General features: G+C 35.3%; 1 protein-coding gene across 3 annotated transcripts in view; it reads left to right on the forward strand.

Moving 5' to 3' along the window:
• ORC4 (origin recognition complex subunit 4) overlaps nt 1-14,356 on the forward strand; it is a 51,777-nt gene that overhangs the window by 14,237 nt on the left and 23,184 nt on the right. For 2 of the 3 annotated variants that reach the window (XM_008059872.2, XM_008059873.2), the window contains exons 2-6: nt 800-873; nt 3,694-3,770; nt 4,375-4,465; nt 13,018-13,090; nt 13,535-13,620. In XM_008059872.2, the coding sequence (XP_008058063.1) occupies nt 817-873; nt 3,694-3,770; nt 4,375-4,465; nt 13,018-13,090; nt 13,535-13,620 (384 nt within the window). In that variant the 5' untranslated portion in view covers nt 800-816. The remainder of the gene's footprint in view (nt 1-799; nt 874-3,693; nt 3,771-4,374; nt 4,466-13,017; nt 13,091-13,534; nt 13,621-14,356) is intronic. The other variant, XM_008059874.2, reaches the window with a different exon arrangement.

Below are 14,356 nucleotides of genomic sequence, written 5' to 3' on the forward strand. Positions count from 1 at the left end.
ATTTGACTTTGGACAAAGAGAAATACAGGCACTTAGGGCATTTAGAGAAGAGACATTTAACTAGTCTATAATGGTTATTTGTATACAGTTCATGAGTAGAGCAAGAAAGAGAAGGCTTTTTGTAAAGGACAGTTCTTTGGGATCAATGAGTGAGAGAAACATAAAGGAAGCATATAGGCTTTAAAAAAAAGGAGGGAAGAGAAGATGAATCATAGATTTAAGGGAAAGAGAGGAGTAGCTATAAGTACCATATACTGGCATACCTCAGAGATATTGCAGGGTTCATTTCCACCACCACAAAAAAGCAAGTCACAAATTTCTAGAAAGTGTATGTAAAAGTTATATTTATACTGTACTGTAGTCTATTAAGCATGCAGTAGCATTATGTTTTTAAAATATACATACCTTAATTTAAAAATACCTTCCTGCTACAAAAAATGCTGACACAGAGGCACAAACTGAGCATATGCTGCTGGAAAAGTGGCATAGATAGACTTGCTGGATACAGGGTTGCCACAAACCTTCAGTTTTTAAAAAAGGAAAAAAAAACACAGTATCTGCATAGCGCAATAAAACAAGAGGCAAATAAAATGAGATATACCTGTAAAATGTAGTATGAGTGTCAAATAAGTCTGTACTTAGACAAAGTGGAGCCATTGAAGATTTTTAAAATTTGAGAAATTTGAACATTTTGTCCACTAAAGAATTTGTATTTATTTTGGTTCTTGAATAATAAATTCTTAAATAATCTCTATAAACTAGTATTTGTTTATAATATTCATGCTAATTTTTTTTTAAGGATTTGAATTTGTTGACATGAGCAGTCGTAAATCAAAGAGTAACAACTTAATTCATGCAGAGTGCCTTTCACAGGTAAGTATGTATTTTCATTTATCTCAGGGTCTATTACTATGCAAAGGTGATCAGAAATCCTTTTTACTGGCCATACTATTTTACTGAAAATCTAGAGTTGCACAAATAGTTCTTTAGAACATAAGACTAAATGGATTTACACATAACAATTACACATAACAAAAAAAAGCATTTCAGAGATCTTAGCTTGAATTTTTCCCTTAGAACTTAAGAATCTCTCTTTCCATTCTTAAGAAGATATCTGCACAAGGTCATAAGAACAGTCATCTGGAAGCAAAAATTTCTAAATCCTTTGTCAAAATTAATGTGGACCAACATATTTTGTTGTTATGGTTGCTCTCTATCCTTCTTGTCAGTTCATGTTGTGCTTTTTTTGTTTTATAAATGTCATGCTACTTCTTAATTTCATCCTTTTTAAGTGTGGATATTTGGAATCTAACTTTTACTCGTCCTAAAGTTTTACTAAATATCTACAATTTCACATGAGTAAACTTTTATTGCAATTTAGTTAAATATTATCTTCAGAGGGTAAGTTTTACACTTCTTTTGTTAATGTATTCCTAAGTATTTTATTCCTATTGTAAATGGAATTATTTTCTGAATTTCATTTTTGGTAAGTTCATTGCTAGTGTGTAGAAATACAATTGATTTTGATAAATCTTGTGTCTTGCAACCTGGCTTAACTCATTTACTAGATTCAATAGCTTTTCAGTTTACTTCTTAAGATTTTCTATATACACTATTATATCCTTGCAAATAGAGATAGTTTTCCTTTTTTCCGAAACTGGATGCCATTTATTTCTTTTTCTTGCCTACTAACTGCCTTAGCTTGAACCTTCCTTAAAGTGTTGAACAGAAATGGCAAGAACAGACATTCTTGCCAATTGTTTCATCTCAGGGGGAAAATATTCAGTCTTTCATCGTTGTGTATGATTTTAGCTGAGTTTTTTATAGATGCCATTTATTAGGTTGAGGAAGTCCGTTATGTTTCTAGTCTGTTGATTGTTTTTATAATAAACATTTAATATTATCTTAAGTGTATACTGTATTTCAAGGGCTAAGTGTGTGTGTGTGTGTTTGTGTGTGTGTGTGTGTGTGTGTGTCTTCCTTTAACTTAAGAAACCTAAAGTTTAAAGTTTAGTAGGGAATGGACATATTTCTATTTATCTGCCTTGACCTGCTCTATTTTTATTTTTTAAATAAAAACTAAATGCTATTGGTATCCCTTTATAAGGCCTTACTCTCTTTTTGAAGGAAAATGTTTAATGCTGTTTCAAAAAATGTTTGAGGTATAATTCATGTACCTTTGTGTGTAAAGTACACACATCTTCCATATACAACTGAATTAAGTGCCTAACCACTTTGGGATTTGTGAACCTTCTATTCGCTATAGCTGCGTTTTCTTTATGTCTGTCTTATATTTTATATGCAGTTATGCCTGATGAGTCCTTTTTAAGACTAGGATTAAATTTTGCTTTTTGATTTCTAGTGATCTTTTCTAGATAGAGGAATGCACATTATGATTAGTTGAGTCTGTATATATGCTCATTTAAGTATTTCATAGTTATCAGCTATAATCTCTACAAATACCTATATTTTGTTGCAGATGAATGCCTTATCTACTCTTAAAAATTGGCCTGCCACAAAGTTGTTATTGTTCCCATTTTGTAGATAAATTAAAATTTAGAAAAGACCTAACCTTTGTAAATTCACATTTTTGTCTCTTCTGGAATCAATCCCCTTATTTTTTAACTTATTCTTTATAAGTGTGGATTGCTCTATACCTGAGATTAATTTTCTTTGCTTAGCCTCTGGTACATAGAAAGGAAACTCAGATTTATCTCTTCGGTACATGAAGGATTAATAACCTGCTGTTGGTCTGGGAGAAGCAAATATTCTTGAAGTCTTTTTATTTCAACTCATGGAACCAAATCTGAGACAATCCTATAAAGTTTTTGTCCCTAAAAGACCTCTGTATTAGCTGAAGATCCAAAAAAAGGAATTACTTTAGTGGCCATCTTTTTAAAGACAGTGCTAGATTATCTGACATAATTTGTCACAATTAAGTCTAAGACTTTCATTCCAAAGTGAACTCAAAATAACTCCTTACAAGAATTTGTTTCTTAATTAGTTTCATTGATTCCATACTTTATGGCTTAGATGAATGTGGTTTCTGTCACTTAATTGAGCATCTGCTTTATGCTAAATATCTGCTTTTTTTTTTTTTTTTTTTAGTTTGTTTCTTGAATTGGTTATTCTAGTTTATTTGCAATTTTTTTAAGGTATGGATATGCCCCCTTTAGTAATACTACACTGTCAATCTCATAGGTCCTCAATAATTATGTGAACTTTTAAACTTTGATTTCCATAGAATCCTGACTTTTATGTCAGATACAGATTCATGGGACTTGAACTAAGCCATGTTTAGATTTATTGGTCCCCAGAAGCTGAATGTGTGGTACATGAAGCATTATTAGATTTCTTCCTGTCTTTATTTCTTGGCTGACATATTATGCAAAGTAGAGTATTTATTCACATGCTTTAAAACAGCCCTCAAGTTACTTATGTAGCTAAAGTAAGTAATTCTCCCTCTTGTTGAAACCTTCACTACTAAGTTTTCATTGTTTTTTTGTGGGGCCTGAGATAGTGAAAACACTGTTAAGTTTAGAACTCATGAAAATGGTGCCAGAATTGTTAAGGACAAATAAATAGGAAGAGTTGAGTTGATTCATTAATACCTATTTCTGACTATATTAAATGTACTTTGTACAATTGCTTGTGTAGTATAATATTTTTATTTATTCATCCTATTTTCATCAGGTACAAAGAATTTTGCGTGAAAGATTTTGTCATCAGAGTCCACATAGTAACCTATTTGGAGCGCAGCTACAATGCAAGTAAGTCTAGTTATCCCCTTGTCTGATTTGAATCTTACTTACAGACGCCTTCCAGGCTTTGAAAAAATTATATACAACTTTGATTTTAAATCTAACAAACACTTTTATAGAAGGAAAAATTTTGCTTTGTGTATACAAACACTACTATAATGAAGCAGGAGCAGATATAAATATTACCATAATGAGAAAGCCTTTTAAATAGCAATCTTATTTGGGTTCTGTTATCTGGTTTTATAGAGAGAATCCTGACTTACTTGCCCTTAATACCCAGTAACAAGCTATGGAGTAAAATTCAGAGTGTTAGTAGGAAAGGAGATCTGAATCCAAGAGTCCCAAGAGTTACCCCTCTTATCTTTTCCCCACCATCATAAAAATCAGTATATTCCCAAGTTACTCAGTTTTCTAAGGTTTTCAGAAAATCAGTGGTACCCTACTGCTTATTCTATATGCTTCTGAATAGGAATACTTAAAACCTAAGTCAAGTGTCCAGAGGGAGACAAGAAAGGAATATGTGTGCATATTCAAATTCACCTTTTAAAAAGTATTACTTAGCACATTAATCCAGTTTTATTTTTTAAATTTCGATTTATTTATATTATTTTAGACACTTAATTGAGCTGCTAAAAAGAACTGCTATCCATGGAGAAAGTAACTCTGTACTTATTATTGGACCCCGAGGATCAGGAAAGTCTATGGTAAAAGCTGTTGTTGATTCTGTTATTTGCTTTGGTAGTGTTTGTTGATTCTTATTGTATGTAATATTTAAAATGTTATTCATTATTTTGTAACATCTTGCTTTTTTTTTTTAGATCATAGAAGACATGCGAAACCTTAGAAAGTTAGGGTGGTAATTTGAGTGTAGCATACCTTTTTTCCTCTTACATTTCTTTCAGTGACAAGTTTCAGATGATATTTTCTTCCACCACAGGCTTTTGTCCTCAAAGAATTAGAGATTGCTAGTGGAAAAATAAACTAGCATTTATTGAATACATATTTTGTGCCTTTTTATCTGTGTTCTCTCTTTTATTCTCTGCATCAAGCCTGTAAAGAGGTAAAAGTAGGTTTCACCCCTTTTTTATAGATTAAGGAACTATTATATCATGCATTCTTTTTATTTTCTCTATTTTTTTTTACTGATTGTTGTTTAACCCTAATGTACACATTTTTTCCTATACATGCTCATATCTTCTATAATTCTCTTCTATTTTTTGTCTTTATCATATTTGCTTGATTACCTGAGAAAGGTCTTGCTCTTTCCTCCTGTTTTTTCTTTCACATTCTTTATTTAATATTGGAGACAAATTATGGGTTTTAACATTTGAAGGCATTACTATTTAATCTTAAATAGTTAGGCCATGTAAAATCTGTAAAATATATTCTCATGTGTAACAAATTTAGTTTCTTGACTGATACAGTTTTTACGATATTAAAAAGATATGTACCAGCCAGGCTCGGTAGCTCAGCCTGTAATCCCGTGTTTTGGGAGGCTGAGGTGAGTGGATTGCTTGAGTCCGCGGGTTTGAGACCCGCCAGGGCAACTTGGTGAGACCTCATCTGTACAATAAATCAATATATATATATATATATATATATATATATATATATATATATATATCAGCTGGGCATGGTAGCGCGTGCCTGTAATTCCGGCTACTTGGAAGGCTAAGGTGGAAGGATCGCCAGAGCCCAGTGGGTCGAGGCTGCAGTGGCTGGGAGTGGCCACTGCATTCCAGTCTGGGCGCAGAGTGAGACTCCAACTAAAAAAAAAAAAAAATTTAAAAATTTAAAAAAAAAAGATATGTACCATCTTAAAGTGGAAAAATCGTAAGTCAAACCATTGAATGTTGGTGACTGTCTGTATATAGATTTTACTCAATTTGTGTTTTCTGGCAAAACTCTGAGGACAGGCTTTTCTTTTTTGCCTTCATTATTTTTCGATAATCTGGATAGGCTAGCTTGCACAGTCATAACAACGCCAAAGCTCAGTGTCTTAACACTGCAGAAGTTTATTGTTGCTCTTGTTCTGTGCTCAGTGTGAATCAACACAGTGGCACTGCTTGTTGTAGCTACTCAATAGGAGTAATCAGGTTATCTCAACCTGCTTTTCCACAAGCATCCCAGTGGAGGGAGAAGATCATGGTGAATCATGGACACACTCAAAAGTTCCTTTCTAGAGGTGAATTGAGCACATCTCCTCAGGGTACACTGGCTAGAGAATTACCACTCTTAACTTTGAGAGCAAGGAAGTACATTCCTAATTAGGTACCTAGAAGAGCAGTTAACCAGAAGTATTTGGTGAATGTCACTATTGACTACCATAGCTAACTTGTTTTAGGTTTGTGTTTGATTTTTTTCATGTCTGAGTATTTTCTTTATCTTGGAAATACAAAAAATTCAAGGGTTATATCTGAGGTTGATCTTTAAACCTGATAGTCTGTAAACCCTCTTGATATGAATTTAGGTCTGCTTTCAGTAAATGATAATTTTTTTCTAGTTTTTATTATTTTATTATCTTTGGAAAAGACATCACCATAGGGATGTTTAAAGTGCATCTTTAGATAATGCATTAATTTTTAAAGAAGCTCCATACTGATTCTCTTGTATCAGCCAAGGAAAAGATGAGATCTAAGAAATCAGTACATTAGGAACATTTCACAGTCAACTGTGACTCTTGAAACAAAGTGGCATTACAGTAAAAAAGTTGAATCTCAGTTATTTCTACATCAAGGTGTAGGTTGGCAGGTTTTTGGTTTTTTTCTTTCAGTATTTTAAATGTATCATTCCAACCGAGCTTGGTGGCTCAGCCTGTAAACCTGTGCCTTTGGGAGGCTGAGGTGAGTGGATTGCCTGAGCCCGCGGGTTCAAGACTCGCCTGGGCAGCAAGACCTCATCTCTACAATAAATCAAAAAATCAGCTGGGCGTGGTAGCGCGCACCTGTAATTCTGGCTACTCGTAAGGCTGAGGCAGAAGGATCGCCAGAGCCCAGCAGGTCGAGGCTGCGGTGGCCGGGAGCGGCCACTGCACTCCAGTCTGGACGACAGAGTGAGACTCCAACTCAAAAAAAAAATAAAATAAAAAAATAAATGTATCCTTCCATTCTTTCCTAGCCTATAAAGTTTCTTCTGCGATATCTGCTGTTAGTCTAATGGGAATTTCTGATATGTGACTTGACATTTTTTCTCCTGCTGTTTTTTTTACAATTTTTTTTTTTTTTTTTTTTTTTTAGTTGGAGTCTCACTCTGTCGCCCAGTCTGGAGTGCAGTGGCACACTCCCAGCCACCGCCCCCCGACCTGCTGGACTCTGGCAATCCTTCCGCCTTAGCCTTCCAAGTAGCTAGAACTACAGGTGCGCACTACCACACCTGGCTAATTTTTGATTTATTGTAGAGACAGAGGTCCTGCCAAGTTGCCTGGGTGGGTCTCACACCCGAGGGCTCAGGCAATCCACTCACCTCGGCCTCCCAAAGTGCTGGGATTACAGGCTGAGCCTCTAAGCCCGGCCTTTTTTAGAATTCTTTCTTTGACTTTTGGCAATTTGATTATAATGTTATTTGGAGGACCTGTTTTAGTTGAGATTCTTTGAGTTTCCTGGATCCTGCTGTCCATCTCTTTCGTAAGACTTGGAAAATTTTCAGCTATTATTTAATTAAATGTATTTTCCTCACCTTTTCATTATTTGTTCACTTAATGGTGAGCTATAAGTCTTGTAGGCTTTCTGCTTTCTTTCTTATTCTTTTTTCTTTTCTGCATGTGTTATTTCCAAAGATTTACCTTCAGTTTCAAAAATTTTGTCTTATGCTTGGTGTAGTCTATTGTTGAAGGTCCTGATTATGTTTTTTATTTTATTCATTGAATTCTTTATCTGTAGAATTTCTGTTTGGTTCTTTTTCATGATATCTCTTTGTGGAATTTCATATCAAATCATAAACTGTTTTCTGATTTTGTTGAATTATCTATTTGTATTCTTTTATATCTCACTGATTTTTTAGCAGTCATTTTGAATTTTTCTGGCATTTCATGTATTTCCTTATGATTCAGGTCTGTTACTGGATAGTTATTATTTTCCTTTGAAAGTATCATGTTTTCTTTTTTATGTTTGATACATCTCTACGTTGATTTCTACACATCTAGTAGAGGGTTTCCTCTTTCAATTGTATGGAGTTGGTGTCACAGAAAAAGACTTATTTGTAAGAAAGGGGCTTAGGGTGTTATTTCAGTGTGATGCATTGGCCTTGATTCTTTGTGGATATGGAAGTGTGGTCTCCATGTAGTTTTTCAGCTGTAATTCATACTATTGTCATTTGCAAGTGTCTTAGTGGCCTAGACTGAGACAGTTTGTGAGGTGGCAGTATAACTTTGGTCTGGAGTGAGCTTGCTAAGCTGTTTCTTGGGTTGGGGGGTACATGTATGCATATAGTAAGCCAACCAGCTTTGGGTCTGACTTGCTTTGGGTCAACCAACTTTGGGTTTGAAGCCATGTGGTTGTTACTCTGTCCAGGAACACAGGCACATGGTTGTACAACTGGTCTGGGGCGTGCTTCCCAGGAGTGGCCTGGGCTATTTTCAGATCCAAGACTCAGACATACTGCTGCTTAACTGGCCTGGGGTTGTATTTTCCCAAAGTGGTCTGTGGGGCTATTTCTCAGGTCTGGGATGCAGGCACAAGGCTGCTTGGCCAGACTGGCGTAGTACCTATCACAACTGCAGGCATACAGTTGGTCAGCTGGCCTGGGGCATGTCTGCTGAGGGGTTCCACAGAGCTATTTCCCAAGTGCAGGACTGGGAAGTTGGCACAAGGCTGCTCAGCCAGCCTGTGGGCATGTCTGCCAGGGGTGGCCCACAAGGATGCTTCTTAGGTTGAGGACAAGGGTATACGTATGCTTTATTGGCCTTACGGAATGTCTGCCAGGGGCAGGATCCTGAGTTGTTTCTCAGGTTAGGGACATGGGCACAAGGCTGCTCGGCCAGCTCAGGCAAGTGCCCACTACAGTCAGCCAACAGGTCTGTTTTTCAGGCCTGGTTTCATGTCATAGGCCTGTTTGGCCAGCCTGGGTGTATGTCTACCAAGGGTGGCCCACGGGACTGTTTCTCAGGTCTAGGTCATTGGCTCACAGCTTCTTGGCTGTGCTGATGACGTATCCACCAGAGGCAGCCTTCAGAACTGTTTCTTAGGCCCTAATTGTAGGTACTGGGTCGTTGAGCAGGCCATGGTTGTTTCTGTGAGAGGGAGGGAGTGGGGCACTATGGAGCCTTTTCTCAGGTTCTGAGTGTGAATGCATAGTTGCTCTGCCAGCCCAGGGGTCCTGTCAGCTGCTTGAAGGCTTGGAGGGCTCTCCCGCTTGGGAGATGGCATGCAGCGATTTGACTGGCTCAAAGGAAGGTTTGCCCTGTTCAGGACTGCCAGACTGGTTCTTTTGTTGGAAGTACAGCAGTGGGAATCTTGATTTCTGTGCTGTGCAAGATCAGAGTATTAGCCAGTCATGGACCCAAGGTCTGCATGGCTGAGTTGTTTATAGAACATCTTTAGATAAGACGTTAATTCTGGAATGATTCAGTGGTCACAGGCTTCCTGAGCAGGGTGCACTCCAGAAGTGACTCTAATCTCAAGTTGGCACCATGCTCCAGCAGCTTGGCCTACAGGGTGGGCGAGGATGGAATGGGGAATACACACCTTGTGCTCCCAATCTGGGGCAGTGCAGCTGCATGAATTCCCAGCAGCTCCCCAAACTGGACTCAGGGCTTGTGAGGACTGTGGCATTCTCCTGTGGTAAGGACTGTGGGTATTTGCAGTGCCAATGAGGGCTGGTGGAGATCTTATGCTTAACATTTTCCTAAAACAGAAGTTAGTCTCTTCTAACTCCAGTGAGATCTAGGCAGGGGAAATGGCAGCTGCAGGGGCTGGGTATCTTCATGCTGTCCTTCTGGACCTCCAGTCACCATTGGTATGTCTCCACTCCCCTGCTGCACTCCAGCACTCTTCCTTCGACATGCCGGTCAAATCTTAGCTGCTTATCCCTTGTCTTGGCCCTTTTTTGTAGATAGGGATGAGCTCTAGGCACCTCTAATCAGCCCTCTTGCTGAGATCTCCTCCTATGATGACTCTTTTAAATCTACTTATGTTCCCTTTTTTTCATGTTATATCATCTTTTTATAAGTTTTTATTTGGCTCTTTATTCTTTGTATTAAAGCTTAATGAAGACAGCATTAGGCATGGGATTTATCAGTAAATAAAATGGATCAATTATTCTTGGCCACGGTGACAGTTTATCTGCTTTTTGTTTTGTTTCTTAAACCAGAACCCTGTTCTGGTGCTTTTAAGTCACTTATCTGGTATGGCTTCACTGGAATCTAGAAGAGTCCCCTACCTGTTACTCTATTTGGGTATAGTTATATTTTTTCCTACTACACTCCAATATGGAGAAGTTGAAGAGATGAATATCTTCGTTTAGCTTGTTCCACTTTTATAAATTGTTGTGTGTGTGTAGAAGAGTATCCTAAGATTTAAAAAAAGGATTGAATAAATTGTCAGTTATAGCTTATTCTTAGACAAGAACTCTCAATAGTATAATAATGTAAATTTAAATTTAGAAAATAAGATTTTAGTATGTTTAAAATATTAACCTTGGCCAAACTATCTCTAACCCAAAAACTCAAAATCTGCAGTTAACTAGAAAAGGTAACAGATAGTGTGGCTTATTGTAGTACAGACATTTTATTTTTAAAAAATAGATATGGTTTCAAGTGACAAGTTGAGTTCTAGAAAACACATGGAAGTTACTGTAGATAAAATTGCTAGATAGTTAAATAGGATGTTTTCTCTAGTTGTATATTGGTGAATCTTGTGTTTATTATAATATTTGGAAATATTAATACTTTGTGAGCAGAAAAATCCCAAGATGCTGGCTGGTCTGAGAAAATTATCTGGTGTGTATTTGTAAAATTAATTTTTAGGCATAAAGAATGTGAAAAGGAAATAACCAAATGGGCTATATTGGTCAGTGCAACATTAATAACCAACTAAATCTTTTTAGTGTATAATGTAGTTTACAGTATATAAATAGATGACACTGTATTTATGAAAAAAACTAACTTAAATTAAATGGTTGATTACCTAGCTAATTGCACAGTAAATTTTAGCAATATCCAGATTGAAACTAAAATTATTTGAAGACACACTTGCTAATACATTTAAGTTATAATTTCAGACCATACACACATCCCATAAAACAGTAGTTGGCTAATCCAAGCAAAGCATAAGTTAACGTTTAAAGTAAAAGTGAGTTCAGTGGAAAGAGAGCTAGCTATAAGCCTGTTGTAACTCTTTATGCATATGTAACATGAAGAGGATATTAATAGCCCCATTCCTTCTTGCAAAGGAAGCAAAATGATTTAGAACAAAATCAAAACATAAAACAAAATACTTTATGAATTAAATCAGAAAATTAGAGCCAAAGAAAATACCAAGAAATGGAGAAACAACACCACAGATTACCAAGAAAATCATGCTGAAAGCAATAGTTTGAGGGACCCAGTTTGTATTGTCTAGGTGTGTGCTTTTATGATAGGGCCTGATCTACCCAAAGGTAGAGAAGTATTATCTCTCCTTCACACAGGTCTTTAATGTCATTTCTTAGCTAGGTTATTACTAGTATTATAACAGTTGATATCTTGAGATTGTCTCCTTTTAAGAGGACATAGACAAGCCGGGCTCGGTGGCTCAGCCTGTAATCCCGCGCCTTTGGGAGGCTGAGGTGAGTGGATTGCCTGAGCCCGCGGGTTCGAAACCCGCCTGTGCAGCGAGACCTCATCTCTACAATAAATAAAAAAATCAGCCGGGCGTGGTAGTGCATGCCTGTGATTCCGGCTACTCGGAAGGCTGAGGCAGAAGGATCTCCGGAGCCCAGCAGGTTGAGGCTGCAGTGGCCGGGAGCGACCACTGCACTCCAGTCTGGGCAACAGAGTGAGACTCCAACTCAAAAAAAAACAAAACAAAACAGGACGTAGACTACGTAGACTACTTGTCTAAGGTAGAATTCTCTGTGCTTTAAAAATCATACAAGTATACCAGGAAAAGTTATTGTAAAATCCAATGATTTAAAATAAGTATAATATTTGCTTTTTCCGTTTATACAGACATGTCACAGTAACAAATAAAAGTAGCATGTTGCAAATACAAATATATAGTATTTTGTTTTTGTTTTTGAAAATAGTTTACAAGTTGTCCAAGTACCTTTGTTGAAGAACCCTTTTTGTCCTTACTAAGTTTTGATGCCGTGCATGCAATTTTATTTGTTTATACAGCCTCTTTTCTTGGTCAGTTTATTCCGTGACAGTATACTCTATTTTAATATTAGAAGGTATACACATCATAACTCTTATTTTTAAAATAGTTTTTGGCTGTTCTTAATTCTATTTATTTTTTAAAATGTATGCAGTGGTAATATGAATAGAAGTATAATATTGCAATAGAAGAATAATAGGATGTCACAAAAAGTAGAGAATGTAAGTATGTTGCATAAAAATCTTTTAAGAAAATGTGAAGCTTTATAATTGATATAATTGAATAGTTTAAGGTGATGTAACACTTTCTGAATGTAACATTGAATCTATTTTAGTAATAACTGTTGTTAGTAGTTTTTTTCTTCATTTCAAGCCCTAAGTTTCTTTAATAAACACTTTATCTGTAGCAACTATCAGAGGGAATATCTCATTTTCAACTTATCATCTTAGTATTTCTTTTTTCTGATTTTCATTCTGTGATAACGTACAAAGTAGTTCACAGCATTACATAGAAATTGATGTATTGGGAGTACACATTTTACAATCATTTAGCGTTTTTCTGGTACATATTTTTCAATCACTTTTAACTGATTTTAATTATATTTAGTTCAGTAAATGTCAGAGAGATGTATAATGTACTAACAGATGTGAAGTTTAGAAAGGGCCACAGTTTAGTGTGACATGTAGAGGAATATTTATTTTAAAGTCTGAGGCTTGTTTCTGAACTTTTGTTAAACGTTTAGGTAGATAATTGAGAGAGTGTGGTATCGGTCTTGGATCTGATAACTTAAGAATAGTCAGACCTGAGCTATCTTAGTTAAACCTTTTAATTGTAAAAAATTTTAAAATTTACTTAACTAAAAGGGCAATTTGTTTATATTCTGTTCCCACCACTCATAGTTTGAAAAGAAATATGAGCTTCTTTTTGTCTTTTAAATATTTTATAAACTTTTCATATTTATTTAGTTAATAAATCATGCTTTGAAAGAACTCATGGATATAGAAGTGAGTGAAAATGTATTACAAGTTCACCTAAATGGTAAGTGTGTCATCATTTTGCCATTGGAAATGATAAAAACCATGTGGAGTTTTCATAGCATTAAACTAAGTTGACTTGTCTGTTTAAAGTCTGTATTAATAAGTTAGATTATTTTAAACTAGATCCATTTGTCACATCCTTTAGTTAGCATGCCATACTCAATATTTTTTGGAAATTAAAAAAGGAGGCACATAAGGACTCTGGCTTTTGACCTTTTTTTTTTTTTTCTTTTTTAAAATAATTCCAAAGAAGATTGTTCTTTGGCACTACCAAATGTCCTTATTGCTGAGTTTTAAAAAGGAATTAATGTGAACTAACAGGCTTTGACTTTTATTCCAGTTAAATTTTTAAATAATCGCGAAATATACTTAACTGGAGAATAATCTGCTATATCAAATACATATTTAATTTTAATTAAATAAGTATAAATGGACTTTATTTCAGGACTACTACAGATCAATGATAAAATTGCCATAAAGGAAATCACAAGGCAATTAAATCTGGAAAATGTAGTTGGAGATAAAGTTTTTGTAAGTATCATTTTAGTCATTTTATTAAATAAACTTCAAAGTCAAGTGTTTATAGCATAGATCTTTTTATGTTTCTGGAAAGTTATAGAAGGGTTCAGAGATTCTAAATTGAAACTTGTAGAATTCTTGTCATAAAAGTGTGTAATATATTAGGATATATTTAGTCATCAAGTCTTTATCATGGTTTTTTTTGGTGTGGTAAATACTGGCTATAAAATAACCAGAAATTCAGGTTTACATAGTTATTCTCTGAGTTTGTTTTTACCTGTAAGATAAATATTCTGATTCTCTGTCTAGGGATAGATTAGTACATTTTCAAAAATACTATACCCTAGCAGTCTACTTATAGTTTTCTGAAACTTGGGTACCATAGGCATTGTGGGAAATATACTGAATTTAAAGCTGCATTAAGTAGATTTCAGTCATAACTTACAACCATTTGACTTCCTGGTAATCTTGGACTAATGAATATCTCTGAATTTCAGATTTGGTATGTATTAAATGGGCATTTTTTATTACACATACTTCACAGGATTATACTTAAGAAAAAAACATTAAACTTAAAAAAAAATACTAGTTGATAATATGCTTACAAATGTCAATTATTGTGTTATTCTGTTTTCAGAAATGTATCCATACCTCATTAGCATAATTGCTCAGAGTCTTAGGCAGTGAACATCCTTAAAACAAATTGATTAGAAATGTTCAAAACTTTTCTCATAGATGGCTTTTACGA

Source organism: Carlito syrichta, unplaced genomic scaffold (assembly GCF_000164805.1).
Source record: "Carlito syrichta isolate Samal-C Ts95f unplaced genomic scaffold, Tarsius_syrichta-2.0.1 Scaffold304408, whole genome shotgun sequence".
NCBI lineage: Eukaryota > Metazoa > Chordata > Mammalia > Primates > Tarsiidae > Carlito > Carlito syrichta.